Source organism: Catharus ustulatus, chromosome 21 (assembly GCF_009819885.2).
Source record: "Catharus ustulatus isolate bCatUst1 chromosome 21, bCatUst1.pri.v2, whole genome shotgun sequence".
Classification (NCBI taxonomy): Eukaryota; Metazoa; Chordata; class Aves; order Passeriformes; family Turdidae; genus Catharus; species Catharus ustulatus.
The window spans coordinates 7,182,476-7,199,454 of NC_046241.1; the positions used below are offsets into that span (position 1 = coordinate 7,182,476).

At 45.6% G+C, this 16,979-nt stretch overlaps 1 protein-coding gene across 1 annotated transcript in view; it reads right to left on the bottom strand.

Annotated features, from left to right (window-relative positions):
• The window catches only part of DDX31 (DEAD-box helicase 31), a 43,009-nt gene that overhangs the window by 20,740 nt on the left and 5,290 nt on the right, over positions 1 to 16,979 (bottom strand). The window contains exons 9-16 of the mRNA XM_042779872.1: positions 16,891 to 16,955; positions 15,978 to 16,097; positions 15,604 to 15,710; positions 14,639 to 14,874; positions 14,116 to 14,292; positions 11,656 to 11,715; positions 5,666 to 5,715; positions 3,593 to 3,708 (exon numbers count right to left, since the gene is read on the bottom strand). Of these exons, the coding sequence (XP_042635806.1) occupies positions 3,593 to 3,708; positions 5,666 to 5,715; positions 11,656 to 11,715; positions 14,116 to 14,292; positions 14,639 to 14,874; positions 15,604 to 15,710; positions 15,978 to 16,097; positions 16,891 to 16,955 (931 nt within the window). The remainder of the gene's footprint in view (positions 1 to 3,592; positions 3,709 to 5,665; positions 5,716 to 11,655; positions 11,716 to 14,115; positions 14,293 to 14,638; positions 14,875 to 15,603; positions 15,711 to 15,977; positions 16,098 to 16,890; positions 16,956 to 16,979) is intronic.

Below are 16,979 nucleotides of genomic sequence, written 5' to 3' on the forward strand. Positions count from 1 at the left end.
TGTAAAGTACAGAAAGAAATTATAACAACAAGGGTATCTTCCTCTTTTCATTCCAAACTCTCTAACACCTGGCTAGCAGGAATAGATGAATCTCTGCCACACTGTGTGACAGGACAGTGTGAACCTCACCTGCTCCTCATCCTTCCCAGTTAAAGCAACAAATATCTTTACTTTTGCAATGTCAGCCAACTCAGCATCACAGCATAAGGAAAGGAGAAGGTGCAAAGGAACAGCCATCCAGCCTGGAGGTGATGGGCCAGAGTGGCCACAAGACACCCTACAAGGGAGAGCAGCCCCTCCACGTGCAGCTGGGCCACCCCATGCACTGATTCCTTCACAGAGGATGCAGAGAAAGGCGGGGGAGCAATGGGGGAGAAAGGGAAATGGAGCATAAAACGACAACTGAGGGTTTCTCTGTTTGGTTTCAAAAAGTATAACAGCAAATTAAAACATAAATGGCAACCACTTAAGCAAGAGGAAAGCAGACCTCCCCCTTCCCCCTGCAAAGGTTGCTTTGACACGGCCATGAATGAAAATGTCAAACCTTTGACATTGATTTGTCGGAGTTGTCCCCCCCTCGGGTCCTCCCCTCGCCTGGCGCGTCGCCAGCAGCAGATCCCTGAACTGGGTTCACAGCAGGGAGCTGGGAGGGAGCTGGGAAGGGGGAGCAGCACAACCCCAGCAGCACAGCAGAGCAGGGAGGGAAACGACTCGTGCCTTCACGGTGATGCCTCTTCCTTTATAAATTAGTTAGGCACTGTTAGCAGATAAAGAAATTATCTGATAGCTGTCGAGGCAGGCGCTGCGAGATTGCAGCTGAAGGGACCAGAAGAGACATAAAGGAAAAAAAAAAGTGAACCTTGCATTTCTTCTGCTTGTTGCCTCCTCCCTTTGAAGGGAAATCTGTTAGTTGTGCTTGGAGCTGAGACAGAACATTTTGGAGTCTAACCTTTTTTTTTAAAAAAAAAAAAAAAAAAAAAAAGGGAGAGAGGGAAGGTAGAGAAAACAGGAGTGTGCACGTGCCTGCACATCCACATTTACAGCTGGGCAGAGCAGCCACAACTTGCAGCCACACAAACCCCAAACAGAAAGTTGCAGAGAGAGGAGGCAGCTTTGCTGAGCCCCAACGGGAATTACTGATCTCAGCAGAGCCAAAGTGAGATCGTTTTGGCAAAGGCTAACGCTGCTTTTCCACACTGGAAGCCAAGGAGAGGCTTCAGGTACCGGTGAAAATTAATTGCGAGCGATTTCCAATTTCAAAGGCAGTCATCTCTAATTCCAAAGTGGATTTTCATCCAGGAACAAAGCCACGTCTGCTCTCATTACTTCCGACTCTCAACATTCCTGGACTTACTCCCATGCATGCTGGGGTGGGTGGAGGGGTTTAGGAAAAAACTCTGGGTCAGATGCTCATCCCCTGTAAACCAGCTCATTTACACCAGCTGAAGGCTGCAGGGACACATCTCATGCTTTGTCTTCTTCAAAATACATATTTTATGAAGTATTTACATTTCAATAAACCCACTGGGAATTTCATTTAAAAAAAAGGAAAAAAAACCCCAACAAATTAAAAAAAAAAAAAAAGAAAGATCCACAACACACATTCATCCTCGACAAAAACCCGAGACATTTAAAAATTAAGCTAAGAATGGGGGAAAAAAAAAAGCAAACTCCAGTAACTCCAGACCAAGTCAGAAGCTACAAAGACTCAGGGTAAAGGAACAGAAATGAGCAGTGCTTAAGAGGCTCGGTGACAGTCCAACACACGCTGTCTTTCGCCCTCGCACTGAATTAAATTGTCAGGATTATCACCATAATGCTCTGTTTATGAAGGGTAACGGCAATTTGTGCTGATGGCACTTGCTGCCTTGAGCTTCAAGCTGCCTTCCTGCATCTTCTCAGTAATTCATCAGCTCCCTGCTCTATCCCAGTGCCCTTTCTCCTCATCCATGTGAGGAGAGTGGAGAGGCCGGATCGTCCCTGTGCCCGTCAGGCGCTCGCTGCCTTCCCTCTGAGGATGGGGGTCAAGGAAGGCAAATTACTCTCATTTCTGCTAAGTCCTTCATCTGCAGAACATAAAACAAACAAACAAAACAAGAAAAGGCAATCCCCAGAGTTGTCTGGCTCTGAAAAGTGAAGGAAAAATAAATTCACATAAATCTCCTCCTGCTTATTCAGAGTCTTCAAGATTCCTGAAGACCACGGCCAGCTCAACAACAGGTCTGCTTAGCAGATGTAATTACCAGCCTGAGTGACACTTCCCTAAACTTGTGAAAAAACAACAACATTGCATAAAAGCTTTACCATTTAAAATAAAAAGGAAGGAAATTTCCCTCTCCTTCCTCTAACACTACCAAAATATTATAAAATAGAAAAATAGAACTTTCTACTTGGAGTTAAAAATTCACAATTATGTGGGATTTCACCTTTAAATGTCAGTGCTGTTTGTTACATGAAAAAAAACCCTGTCAGCTTAGCCTTCCATGTCTTGCTGGTGTCTGCTTAATAGATAGTTACCTGGGATGATGGATGGCTCTTTGTTAGACCACTAAATGGCTCACAGCCTAGAATAAGCCTGTATTTACTGCCAACATTTGTTTGTTTCAAGGATGCAAAACCAAATTCGATTCCAAGCAGCTCCACCCGACAGAAACACAAGAAATAAAAGGGAACTAATTTGTGCATGAGTTTACAGGGCTCCATCAACACTGCTACAACACTGAAGGGGCTCTGCTGATGTTCTCAAACGCTGAGAGACAGCAGAGCACGGAGCCAGGGGAGGCACAAACACCCAGTTGGCTGCTGAGGAGGCTGCAGATCCTGCCTAGCGATGCTGAGCAGCCAGTTGTGGGTTTTCTCCACAAAAGGACCACTGTGCAAGCAGGGCTGACTAAAATCTCATCATGTGTCAGCCATCAGGTACCTGACTGCACACTGGGCTGGTCCTTACTGAGCCTGGCTTGCTCTCCTTGCTGCTGCTCCCAAGTCAAAGCCAGAGCCAGGTAAGAGGAGCCTTCCCAGGCTTGGAAGCACACCCCACTTTGGGTCTGCACACTCCATCCTCCCTTTTTGCCTTCCAGGACAACACTGGGCTCTCACCACTTGCCAAAACCTCTCCTATTCCTGTCACAAGCCACTTAAACAACACATCTTGGTGAACCAACTGCAGATATGACCCACAGCTCCCCAGCAATTTCTCCCCTGGATCTCTCCCAAGGGGCCAGCACAGCCTCTGACAATATGGTGCCACGCAGGCAGAGGGCCAGGCAGCATCTGACAGGCTCCTTTGACTTGTGATCTCCACAAAATCACAATTTGAACCCAGGGCCAGACAAAAAACAATGGAGTGCAAAGGATCTCTGACTATCTCCTCCCTGCCCCTCACCACACACACTCACTCATGCACAACCTGTCAGCCTGATGATTTTCACACACTTCCCTCTTCTCCTTTTGCTAGTCTGGGGCCAGGCCTGGATCACGAGAATTAATAAATTCTTATTAAAACCTGCACGAGACAAAGTCCCGCTGAAAGTGCCACGGAAGGTTAATTAGCAAGGATGAGCTGAAACTTTTGTTCGCGTTTCTGACTCACTTAATCTTGTGAGAAGCCAGCAAGCTGACATATCCTGCCTCCGAAGGCGCCAGCACGAGCAGGCTGCTGCCGCGGCAGCCGATGCGCGCCGTCCTCCCGATGCGGTGGATGTATTCCGCAGGTGAAGCCGGAGCGTTGTACTTCAGAAAGAGGAGAAGAGGAATTAACAGAGTGTTAATTATAAAGCACACACACACAGGCTGCTCGGCTGGAACAAAAGGCACACCCCACGCTGCACCTCCCGAGGAACTGGGCTGTTTGTAGCGCGGAACCATCACTCAGCGCCTCAGCGGTTTTTTGACGTGCGGATGTGACACGTTGGCCAACTTTCAGATAATAGGACAGTTTCACCATCTCAGTGTCTCTTTCTGCCTTTTACATTTTATTTCTATATAGAAATCTGTTCACTTCCCCTAAAAGAAAAAATCTAATCAGATCTCACAGCAAAGAGCGCCCAGGACTGCCCACATGGAGTGGGGAGCTGCCTGCTCTGCATTTGGGAGAAAAGCCACAAAATAAAAAACAACTGATGCCAATTTGGAGTTGGGCTAAATTGCTTTGCTTGGATTAAAGCAAATCATAGCTGGTTAGAGGGGAGAATAAATCTAAGAGAGAGGAGGGAGTGCTTTCAGCAGTCTGTGGTACAAGTAATAACTGTCTTCTCCTGTCCAACTACCATGAAAATGTTCCTTAAAGACCCCCCAAATATAGAAACACCTCTCATTCACTTCACTGGGAATCAAAACTGCCCAGCCATTTGAAAGATCTGATAAAGGGTGACACATTTCCCTGCCTTTAACCTCCCCCTATTCTTTCCCCCCCTTTCCTCTCTTTCCTGGAAAAAATGAACAAGCATAGAGATACTGCTCAGAAATGAGCCCTCAGCAGTTTAACTGGAAAAAACCCAACAACCAAAGCCCACTCTAGTGTTTATACCTGTGCCCTCTGGCAAAGTTTCTACTGGCTAGAGGTGTGAGTAAGATGCTGTGAGCAATCTAATTGCTCCCTGCAGGTCCTTGCTCTTGGACACAGCTCTCAGGACAGCTGAGATTTCGCCTTCTGGACACACAGAAGTCTCCCAGGGCTTTAGGTAATTTGCACTGCGTTCTAACACTGGCAACTATATCTTTGGTTAAATTATATTAATATACAGATCTGGGAATTAAAAGACTTTGCTTCCACAGCCTTCTCTGACTAGCTGGCTGCTGCAAAAACATTCTTTTTTTTTTTAAAAACACAAAAATCAAATCAAATTTGTTACCTGAAGGGATGAGGTAGAAATTAAAAAGCTTTGTTGAGGCTCTGTGCCCTGTTCCTTTTACCCAGGTGTCACTTGATACATGTGAATCTCTGGATCAGTTTTTCCTCTATTCAACTAACCTTTTCTTAATTATAAATCTTTTATAGAAATGAAATCTGTCTCATGCTCTCAGCCTCCTCTTTGAAACGACAGGCTGCTATTTTTAAGGTTCAATCCATCTTCCTTTGTTTCTATTTTTTTTTCCTAGGACTGTGTTTCTGTCAACAGCAATGCAGCAGTGTGGGGTTTTGTTGGGCTTGTTTTTTTCAGGGAAAATCTGAACCATGCAGTTCTACTGGAAGCTGGATGCCTGCAGCTACTCAGCCCCAATCCAGCCAAGCCTCACTCAAAACACTCAGGTCACTGCATTGACACTACTGGGCTACTCAATGTTTAACATTAGGAATGTACTTAAACCCCTCATGGAACTGCCTCCCCAGCAAGCTCAGGAAAACAGGAGCAGAACTGCAAGACATGTCCAGGATTTCACAAAATTTGGCTTCCTGGGTGGGGAAATGGAGAATGTTTCATCTCCAGCCAGGAGAAACTCTGGTAACACCAGAGTTATGAAAAACAGACCAAGGCTATCACAGCAATGCTTTATCCTGGCAAAATCCAGAGTCTCAGTCCTGCAGAGTCAGGAACTTGTAGGTCTCCCACACCTGCAGGCATCAGCACCAGGACCAGCAAACTGCAGGAAGGTTCTGGACTAAGAAGGGATTTCATCTGAGCAAGGCTGCACTCAACACACACAGACACAGAGCAAACCCACCTGTACGATCCAGGTCACTTGAGGCAGGTCCAGTCCTCGTGCTGCTACATCCTTTAAAATCAATAAGGAAATCACTTCAGTAAAAATCCTCAGCAAAGTGAGGAGTCTTCTGAGATGGTAACTATTGAAAGCAATTGGCTATGGAAGTAGGAATTTTATCTGTCTAATGTGGGGAGAGATGGACTGAAGGTCAGAAATAACACTGAGGGTTTAAATTGCAAAGATTGTTAGCAGACTAATGCAATAAAAAATGATCCACTACTATGGCCCAAAGCCTGGAGGATACAAACACCTATTTCAGGATGGTGGTGTTGAATCACAGCATTTTGCAACAGCCCCCTTTGTATTTTATCTGAGAGAATCCACTGTGTAAATCTTAGTGATACCTTTGGTTCTCCAGCTTGTTTCACTGATGAGAAGATCTGCTCATGGCCACCTACTACCCAAACACAGAGAGGAAGAATTTAATCTCTGAAAGGCAGCACTGGTTCTGAGCACACCTTTCTCCACAGCAAATCTAAGTACTAAAACCAGGCTCCTTATGATGAAAAGGGGAAAAAAATTAAGGCAAATGCTCAAGAATCCCTGGCCTTGGGTGGAAATGTCCAAAGATAAATTGATCTCTACCTACAAATAATTACTTGTTTCCTAGGTGATGGTCTGAAGTTGAGGAGTGGATGACTTGCAGGTCATCTGGCCCTAAAATAAAGGGCCAATAAACAATTTAGCAGAATCTGCAGGAAGCTGGAGCACAACTCGAGGAGAGGGGATTTCAGGTATGCCTTAGATTTGCACCAGTCTGGCTTTGATTTGGAGAAAAAACATGCAGCCATGAAGAAAAAAGTCTGAAGCTGCTGTCAAGGTGTTATTTGATGTGCCAGCTGGTGAGAAAACCCATCAACTTGGAGAAGGGCTTGAATGAGACCCTTTAGTTATCCACAGCCAGCATAGCTCCAAAAACATACCCCTTCTGAGAGAAAAGAGAGTTTAAATACAATCCAAAACAGAGAGTGCAAACACATTTCAATCTCCCTTCTTGATTTGCTGTTCATTAGTAATGTCCTCACATACTCCTTGGATTTTACATTCACCAGGTGCAATAGCAGAGCAGGTGTGCAGGTTTAACTCTGTTAGGAAATGTTTTGCAACACATGTATCTTTTAGCTAGTTGCAAAATAGAATATATTAAGGACGTAAGCAGGAGCTTAATGTACTAAAAATGTGTCAGCCACCCACTGAAGTGTTTTCATGCAACTCCCACACACGTTAAAAGAATGGGAAGCTGATGTTTTGGCAGCAAAGGCCTTCCCATAAGCACTAACCAGGCTGTTTTGTGGCTCCAAGTGCTGTAAAAGAGGAGACACTTTCCACAGCGCCCACTCCGAAATAATGCACACTCGCGCTCCAACACGCTCATTAAGGAGTGACTTGTTCCCAGAGTCAGAATGAACAGATGTACAAAAAGCCATTTAAAGGAGGTTGGAGAAAATAAATCAAGGCAAGTCGGGGAGCGTGTACAGCAGTTACCAGGATAACAAGACTATAAACTCTACAGCACGATCACACAGCAGCGCTGACGGCTGATTCCGAGCTCGCTGGCTCTGTTCTTCCATGCTGACAAGGCTTTGGTCTTTTCCCTTACTGTGCTCTTCCTCACACCCAGGAGCTGAGGAAGGGCTGTCTGAGGAGAGGGCTCACCTTGGGACAGGGCAGTTTCCCCAAAATAAACCAACAACCAAGATACCCCTGTGGTCTGGAGCACCTCTAATGTGAGGAGTGGACAGCACAGGCAGCAGCACAACTGTCATCCATCCCAATTCTTTCCCTAGTCTTCCAAGATAAATTTTCTCAACATCTCAGCTTGGAAAATCACTGCCACAGTCAGCATTTTCATGTGCATTTGCCCAAGCTGAAAAGGTTCACCAAAAGCCCATAAATAGCCAGGGAGAACATTTTAGGAGAAGGCTTCTCCCATCCCCAGCCTTGCATTCACGATCGCTTTCACAGTGCCACCAACTCCACTCAGTTGTTACTGACACACAGCAGCAGCTACTCCCTGGGGCTTCCCCTGGCTCTCTTTCACAAGTCTCTTGGGATTTACTGGTAATTGGAGTGTTTTGCAAACTCTCAGACTCCTCAGTATCAGTCCACCTGTGTCTCCTTGAGCTCCTTTTCCTCAAAGACCTCAGTAGAGAGCAGCAAGGTAGGACTAGGGTAAAAAGTTTGAGTTGATTTGCTTTCCTCTGCTGGCAGAGCCCATCAGTTTCAACTTCTCAGGATTTTAGAAAAATATTTGTGGGTCATCTTTCCAGGAGAGAGAACATAGCTCAAACAACCATCCAGTTTTACATTTATTCCACAAAGTAAGCATTAACCTGGTATCAGTATCTTTCAAGAAGCCCAAGAGATTTTCAATGTACACTCTCCCCTCTTTTCCACTGCCTCAGATGGCACTGTCCCTTCCATGTGTGACCTCACACCACCACTCCTTAATCACAGGGAAATCAAGGATATGACACCTCAGCAGGTCACTGCTGCCTCCTTTCCATGGGCAATGGAAGGGCCAATTCTTCAGTGACCATCTCATGGGAGCAAAAAAAACCCCAAAAAACCCTACAGCAGTGCAATTTAAAATAAAGCAAACACGATAGCTGAAGCCTTAACCACATCCCTGCCTTGATCCCAGCTGCAAGGCACACAGGGGCACAGCATCAAGGAATAATCCACCTGAGGGATCCTAGAAAGGCTGAAATTTCTGCTTTGAACAATTAATGTTACCAGCCTGTGCTTGTGGTTGGGGGGTACAGGGGTGGGTCCAAGAGAATGGGGTACAGAGAATGGGGTTCAAAGAATGGGGTCCAGGAGAATGAGGTACAGAGAATAGGTGTCAGAGAATGGGGTACAGGGGGTGGGTGCCAGGGAATGGAGGGCAAAAAGGCCACACCAAAAGCGAGTCCTGCCACTGCAGAAGATCAGAACCAACAGGGCCACAAAAGTTTTGCAAGGGCCTTGGTTTGCTCAGTCCCTCTCACACAATCTAATTAGGGCAAAGGAAATTGCTAAAGTTGCTTTTGAAAGACACTCAATGGTGAGGTCTTGAAGGCCCTGAGCTTGACAATTGGCTGCCTACATGAGGCCTAGAAGTACAGATGGAAGGCAGCTTGCTCAGGTGCCAGGCTGTCAGTTGGATTAAAATGACTCATTTATTTACCAAAGAACCTCACAAAGTGCTTTAGCTAACAGGCAGAGAGGGCCTAACGGCTCTCCAAGCTGGGGAAGAAGCTCTCGCGCCTTCCCGGCCTGCCAAAAGTCATTACTGCCGAGTGTGGAAAGCCATCAGCAGGGTAGAGACCCCCGTCGGCAGGGTGACAGATTGGGCTGCGTAATCAGAGGAGGAAGGGGAGAGCACAGAAGCTGTCAGAGGCGAAAGCTCTTGGCTGGGGCCGCCAGAAAACTGGCAAGATGAGTTAGCGTGACTGAGTAAACAGCAAACAATCTCCAAATGATCTTTCCTCCCTCCCTGGAAGAGATGAACTTGTTTAAAAGGCACATCCCAAAGGAAGCTGCAAAGAACTTTCAGTGAAGGAGAGAGAAATAAATTTGGGTGAGACCCTCTGAGATATATGGCTCTTCTTTATTTTCTTGTCTGCCAGCTTATATTGTCTGGCAAAAATATTTTATGGACTATATTAATATACATATGACATAGAGCAAATTAATAAAAGGAACAGCAGGTCCCATTGCTTACTAGAGCGGAAAGATGGGTGGAGAACATGGCATAAGGGACAAGGGAAGGACAGCAACATTATCTGTGTTGCTCTTTTGTGAGCCAGGTTTCAAAATTTTGTGGGCACAAAACATGATTTCATAGCGAAAAGAACAGAATCACCTTTCTGCAGAATATTTTTTTTTTTTTTGCTGATATGGAGAAGAGAAAAAGCAATGCCCTTAGAGGCAGGAGGTGGTCACAGAGCCTGGCTGCCCTTTGGACATCTGCGTTGGGGAGGCACCTGTAATGTGGGACTGGTGCAAAGTGTATCTCTATATTAAGGTGTCCATATGGTCCCCATTACTGTGGTAACAGGCCACCTCCTGCTTTCAATGCATTTGTCCTCCCAACATCTCTGTAAGATGGAACTGTGCTACTTTCCCCATTTTACAGATGGGGAGTTGAAGCACAGGGAGATTTTGGACACAGACAAGCAGCTCACTGTGCTTAACGTGCTGACCATGTGCCAGCTGAGGCAGAGTCAGCAGCACCGGCAGGAGCTGCAGCCCTGCCTTGCAGGAAATGCTTCGATTGAGGAAGAGGAGGCTTACAATAAATGTGTTACCTTACACCACCCTCGTCATGGCAATCCAGGTTACTCCACATTATCTCCCATTTATGACCATTTTTGACAGATCAGGAGCAAACCCACAACTATTGCATGTCACCTGGCACGTGGCTACCTGTCTTGCCACCCCAATTCCACGTTCACCTGCACAGTCTGTGGCACAGCAGGAAATCAAACCACATCTCCAGTGTCTCAAGAGGGGAATCCCATCCACCAAGATTTCTTTATCCAAATTCTTCTTCGTACCTTGTCAACAGCTGCACATTTCCTGACAGATTTTTCCTGTAACAGGCTGCATTTTCCCTTCAAACCTTCTCACCCAGGAACTGATAGCCCAGTGATTGCAACGGTTTTGCTTTCTCTTTGTCTAAAACAGAGCATTTACCTTCTTTCCAAACCCATTAAATTGGAATTCCAAAAACAAAATATGTACCTGACATTTCTCAGTTATAGGCAGCACGTGCATCAAGGATAACAAAGTTCAGCTATTTATTTTTCAGAATTTACCACTTCTTATCTTCAAAACAATCTACACCGCTGAATGATTTAAGCTCTACTCTCCTCCCCAGTTCTGACACTCAAGTATTACCTCTGTTTACAAGGAAATCAAGTTACAGCTCCACTTCTGCACTGCAAAGATGCATTTTGACCTTGATCAAATCACTGAAGGGTTGTACACACAAAGCAGAACCAGAAGGTAACAAGTAGAATTTTTCAAGTGATATAATAAATAATTTGGCAATGCTAAATCAAACACTCCGACATACATCGCACTCCTAGTTTGAACTGTGGGCAGAAAAAAGAGAAAATTCAGCCCCCCACACTCTGAAAAAATTGCAACTGGTTTCCTTTAAGAATAACATGCAGCAAGAACAGGAGTCATTTCAGAGCTGGAGAGGGTTTCTCAGCTCTAATTACTCCCGATCGCTGTAATTTACAGGTTTGCAGTGGGTAGAAATCGCCAAGATTCACACGTTTTCAGATCAACAGCTGCCACTATTAGAGAGCAAATCGTGCAGCCTTCTGCACCACTGCAGCAGCCTGTGGCCCCTGCAGGTCAGGAGAGAGAGGCAAAGGTGCCACCACAACCCAAGGGTGCCAGCAAACTTCAGCAGAGAACAAAAATTTCACCCTCAGCACCCCTGGAAGAGCTTGAAGGGCACAAGGTGAAGAGAGAAGCAGAGCATGTGCTTTTCCTTCTCTGGTTGGGCTCCCCTTTCCACCTCTGCAGGTGGTTGTTTTTAACCTTGGGGTAGTTATTAAAATGGGAAATACCACATTCCATCCAATTTTCCTGGCAGTTCCAAGGCACACAACAAATCAGGATTGCATTCTACTGGCTGCATGTAGGGGGCAAGGTTCCAGCTTCAAAGGAACAGACTTTTCCAGACATAAGACCATGCAAAATACTTGGTGGTCTCTCATATAACACATACATTCTTTCTGTGTATGGTAACTCAGCAGAAGATTGTGTTAATAGTTTGCAAAGAAGGCCCCAGTCCTTACTGAACGTGTGAGAAGCAGGAAAAGGAGATGACTTTCCTCAAGGTCAGACTGAGCTGGAATTAGAGCTCAGTGCCAATTCCTCTGGTTACCCTTAGGGATCAGACAGGCCCATTAATGTGGAGCTGCAAAGGGACTCCAAGTTACTCACAGTGCAAAGCAAGATGCCAGTCTTGGATTTTAGGAACTCCTGGAAGACCTCTGTCCTTTCCTAGAAGATTGAAAATGAAGAATTAAAAGGCTGTTTATCCACATTACATTAGAGCACAAAGCAAATCAGCTAATATAACAATTTAACTGTCTCTTGTTCACTAGATCATTCAAAAGCAAAGGAATTGGCCTCACAAATGCCAGTCAGACTCTTCCTGCAAATGGAAAAATCTGTGGCACACAGGTGTGGTCCCAGGTAGGAAGGCAGTGTCTGGGGAAGCCTGGATGCATTTGGGCAAATCAGAGCAGCCAAGAGAAGGACAGCCTGTGTGTGCCAGAAAACAGGAACTGTTTTACATGGAGAGGGGATCCACAAAGGATTAGGCAGCACCAACAGAAGCACTGGCACACTTCATGGGCAGGACAGGCTTCTGTGGAAACAAGCAAAGCTGGCCATGTTCACTGCTGTCTGTCCAGTCACACGATGGGCAGGATAAGCCCATTTTGTTGACACAGTGATATAATCACATCACAGGAGATCAGCCTCATCATGTGCCCAATGGGGCATGCACACAGGCACTGCTCTGACTCTGGAATCACTGAGTGTCAGGGATGCTCAGCTGCACAGTGAACTGCTGTGGGACAAGGCTTCAAAGTAACAGGGCAGGAGAGATGGCCAGAAATCCCTGTCCAAGGGGAGAGGAGGCACCCTGCCATGCCTTTCCCTTGTACTGGCAAAGGCCACCAATGGGGCTGATGACACTGGGGCTGAGGCTGCTCCTTCCCAAGGCTCCCCAGCCTTGTCCCCATCTCTGCTCTGCACCACCACAACTCCTGCAGTCCCCACGAGCTCAGGCCCACAGGCAGGGCCATCCACAGCACCCAGATCCCAAAAAACTCCCCCAGCAGTCTTTGAGCCATTGAAGGGAACTGCAGAAACCCAGTACAGCCCCTCAGCTCCCTTCAAAAGCCTCCTGCTTTGTCAGTCCCCAAACCTCCCCAAGCACATTACAGTTATTTTAACTAAGAGCTTTGGAGCTTTTTTCTTGATGAAAGCCACAAAAACTGACTCCACAACTCACATTACATCACAATGATATTTGCTATCTCTGAGCACCAATAACCAAAGTTCTCAGCAGAACCTGGTCTTCACTTGCCAATGCCACCTCTGCACCTACACTTCCTTTCCTGCTTGCCTTCCAAAATATCCTTGTTTCCATGTTTCAAGCTTTTCCATGGAGTTCTGGCTAGGACTAAGTGAATGTTCTGGTACATTGATGATAGAGAAGAAACCTCACACACTTGATTCCCAGCTAGAGGTGCTGTTCTAGAAAAGAAGGGAAACTTGGGCCTTGCTGACACACTGAACCCTCTGCTGACAAAAATTAAAGAAGAGAGCACGCTGTATCTTGTTGACAATGACAGCAGCCGTGCTCAGCAGTACCATATGGGATCCACAATTTAGCTCCATTAATGCTCTTAATTTGAAGACATCAAGCACTAATTACACACTGGGTACTAAAAAGGCAAAACCCTTCCCCTGGTGCCAGCTACTTAGTGGTGTTCTGTTGGCTTAACAGCTGGTCAGGGTAGAGTTGGACCAGACCAGGCCTGCTCACTTGCTCAGGCAGGCAGGTTGAGGAAAGGCCAGACTGCAGGGACAGCAAAGCACATGTTTCTGGTCTCCACAGGATGGGAATGAGTGAGAAAAACAATGGCTCTTCACCTCTTGCTGCATCAGAAGAGCTCTATTCATTTACTATCTCTGCTGTGCAGCTCAGAGTAGAGCAGCAGCTCTCTCCATCACAGACCAAGGGCAGGATCTGGGCCTGAACTTCCAAGGGAGGTCTCTCAGCTATTGAGAGAACCTCTGCAGTGACAGTTCATCTGACATTCTCCTCCTGGCCTCTCAGCCCTCTGTAGCAAGTCCAACCTTTCCTCTCAGGCCTAACTGGCTAAAACCTAAACCAATTTTGGGGTAATCACTGTTACAATGCTATTATTCCATCCCAGGGAAAACAGCAATCTGTCAAGACACTGCTTCTTCAAAACCAAAGCCAAACTGCTCCAGCCTCACTTAATGGGAGAAACTTATTAGGTAATAATGTTTTGGGGCTTGGATAAGATTTTCCTTTGGCATTAAAAGTCTGTCTTGACTGCATGAGGGAGAAGCATAGAGACATAAATGGTTTAGTGCACCCACTGGGAATAGAGAATGGCTGCTCTGCCTGCTGAAATAACACATTTGCCTCTTCAGGTGTGTTTTTCAGATACAGCTACCAAGGTACTTTCTAGAAATGGGACAATATCCTTATTCTCATTAGCAGATGGAAGACTGAGGCCCCTAGAGGTGAAATGACTCTCTGTCCTCTCTTTTGCCCTCCTCCTCAAAATAGCCACATAATAAATCATAGGGAATAAGGAATAAAAGTGGGGATGGTGATATTTGGAGAGTGCTTACTTCCTGTTCCATGTCACCATGCAGACGTAGAAACCGTAAGCTCACAGAGGAGAGGGGTGAATGTCCAGGTTGTTCTGACTCTGACCCTCCTGAAAGGACCTTTACAAGGAGCTCATGGTAGAATTCCACTTGTTCACAGCTGGAGAAAAAGATGATCATCTTGTGGCGCTTTTCAAACTGCAAGAAGAATGAGAGAATTGCACGTGACCACTTCCAAAGGCCTCTCCCAATTCCCTGATCATGAAAAGATCCAGGTGCTTTACACTTCTGGAGATGTAATTATCTGGGAAAGGATTACAGAGGCTGACACCAAACAGTGAGCCCACAACAGAAGAATGAGTACACACTGCACAGGGATCTCTGTGGCAGCATGAAAGACACAACAGCACCTCAGCTCTCTTCTGGTTGAAGATGCACTTCAAAGTCCTGGATCTAATCCAAGCTATCCTTGACAGAGGAACAGATAAAGGAGTTGGAAAGGGCAAAGGGCTACTTAGTAATATAAATGCAAACAGAGTCTCACCTTGCATTTCTGCAGGATAAAAGCTGCTAACGTGACAAGCCTCAGTTTGCTGGGGACCACCATGACATACTGCTGGAGTGTCTCTGGAACAGCAAAGTTTTCCTGCCCCATGCAGTTGGATGAATTGCTAGCTTCCCTATCTGTTTGTGATACTGGTGCAGGCAGCTTCTGGATTTCATCTGCTATGGAAATGCTGACGGGGTCGTTCAAGCTGATATCGGCCAGGCGTGTCACTCCTGAACCACAGAACATGAGAAATCCATGAGCCAGGCTGGCCTGGGATGATGCACTCACAGAAAAATCAGCTAACACAATTCAGTGGGAAGGAGTGGAGGGCAAGAACCCAGTGAGCCACCCTCAGACACTGACAGAACCCCCCCACAAACCTCAGCCTTTTTAGGGCTAACCAGGCCTGGCTGCTGTGGACTCCACCAGAACCAGGACAATACTTCAGCTGACTGTGCTATTTTACAGTACATAAATGTCTTCATGGACAGACAGCATTTGGCAGGACTACTTTTAAATGAGTGTGGAAAAATCCCAGCAGATCTTCACTCAGTCAAGATTGCAGGAGTGCTGGTTCAGTTCCTGCCTCAGCAGCTGACTGCTTGTGTGGTACAGAGCAAAGCACACAACAGCTCTTGTGCCATTAGCTTTTTGCCTTAATTCTGCATTTGTAAAGCAAACAAATAAACTTTCAGGCTCACTTTTGCACTTTTTCAGGGTGACTTTGCTATGGAATTTGGGAGACATATGTGGAGAACTTGGAAGCACATACACTGAAAGAAATTCCAGTAATGAAGGAAGTGCCATAAACAAAATAAATTACCAGAAATTAACAGGAAATCAATTCCACTCCTGCAAAAGGCTTCAGATGGGGCTGGAATAGAGGCAGACTCAACCAACTATTCTGCAGTTGCCTGTGTATTATTCAGCTACAAGAGCCCCCATCTGTCCATACCCACCTTCGCTGAGGGTGGCTGAGAGCAGCACGTTCTGACGTGTCTCTCTCTCAGCATTTAAAGCATTGAGAATCACAGCCACATCCTTCTCAAAGCCCAGGTCCAGGATCCTACAGAAACAGCAGAGATGGTTAAAGGTGCTGTAGGAAGGAGAAAGTCTTAATACTGCATGACATCTTTGCAGTGAATAATTGTCCAACAATCTGTCCAAAGTGGGTATTTCATCCTAATCCCAGACATCTGGTGCTTGGCTGAGACCACTGAGCATGAATGGATTAAGATCACACTCTCTCTAATACTTTTTAAAAACTATTTAGTGAATTATGATGCAGAGGGTATTGTAATAGTTTTCCATATCTGAACACTTGGAAGTTTACCTGTCTGCTTCGTCAATGATCAGCCACTGAGTGCGACGGAAATGAATGCATTCCGTGGACTTGATGTGATCAACCAGGCGGCCAGGAGTGGAAATGAGGATATTGATCCCTTTCCGTAATCTGGGCAGATTTAAAAACAAAACATAAAACCCAGGGAAGAGCAAGAAGAGAAAGAAAAAACAATCCCATGCAGGTCAGCATGGAAATGGTTGCAGTGAGGAACTGGAACCTAGAGAGGGAAAAAGTGCCACAGTAAAATCAGGGACAGCACTTTCTCACTGATAAAAACTGATTTTTTTTTGCCCAGCTAAAATTTATCCTTGATCATCACTGATACTCTGATACTCAGAGGCACACTCAGTGCTAAGGACAGGGTGGAAAGAAATATTAATAATATTAAAAAAAAAAATCTAACACACCCCAGCTAGGTTTTCTTTTCTAATTGAGTACTTGTTTTACTGTCAAGAGTAAACTTCTTTTTGTGTATGCTTATACAGAGAAAAATGAAAATTCCACTTTGGATTACCAGCTTACAATTCAATTCTTGAAAAGGGGAAAGAAAGGGATTTTTAACACCAGGAAATCTCTTCTCCAGAAAGCAATTTCCCCCTTAACAAATACAGCTGGTGGTAAGCAAATACAAGTGTTTGTCAGGAGAGGGAAAAAAAAATACTGACACAAGAGATCATCTTCTCAGAAGGCTCATCAACATTTTAGAAATAGGTTCAACTGGGGGAAGTGAATGTTTCCTGCTGACCCAGCCACTGTGCCTGTGTAAGATCCAGGGGATCACAGCTTGATCCAGCTCACCATCCTCCCTCCCAGCAAGAAAAACACTCTGAAGAAGAGCAGCAGATAAAGAGTCTGTAGAACAGAAGGTCCCAAAATACAATTTAAGAAGTTGGTTTCCTACCTGGCTTTTTCTGATTTTCTCTTTTCTCCCCCCATTAGCACTCCAGGCACAATCCAGGTAAATGGCTACAGAAAAGAAAACCAAGACCA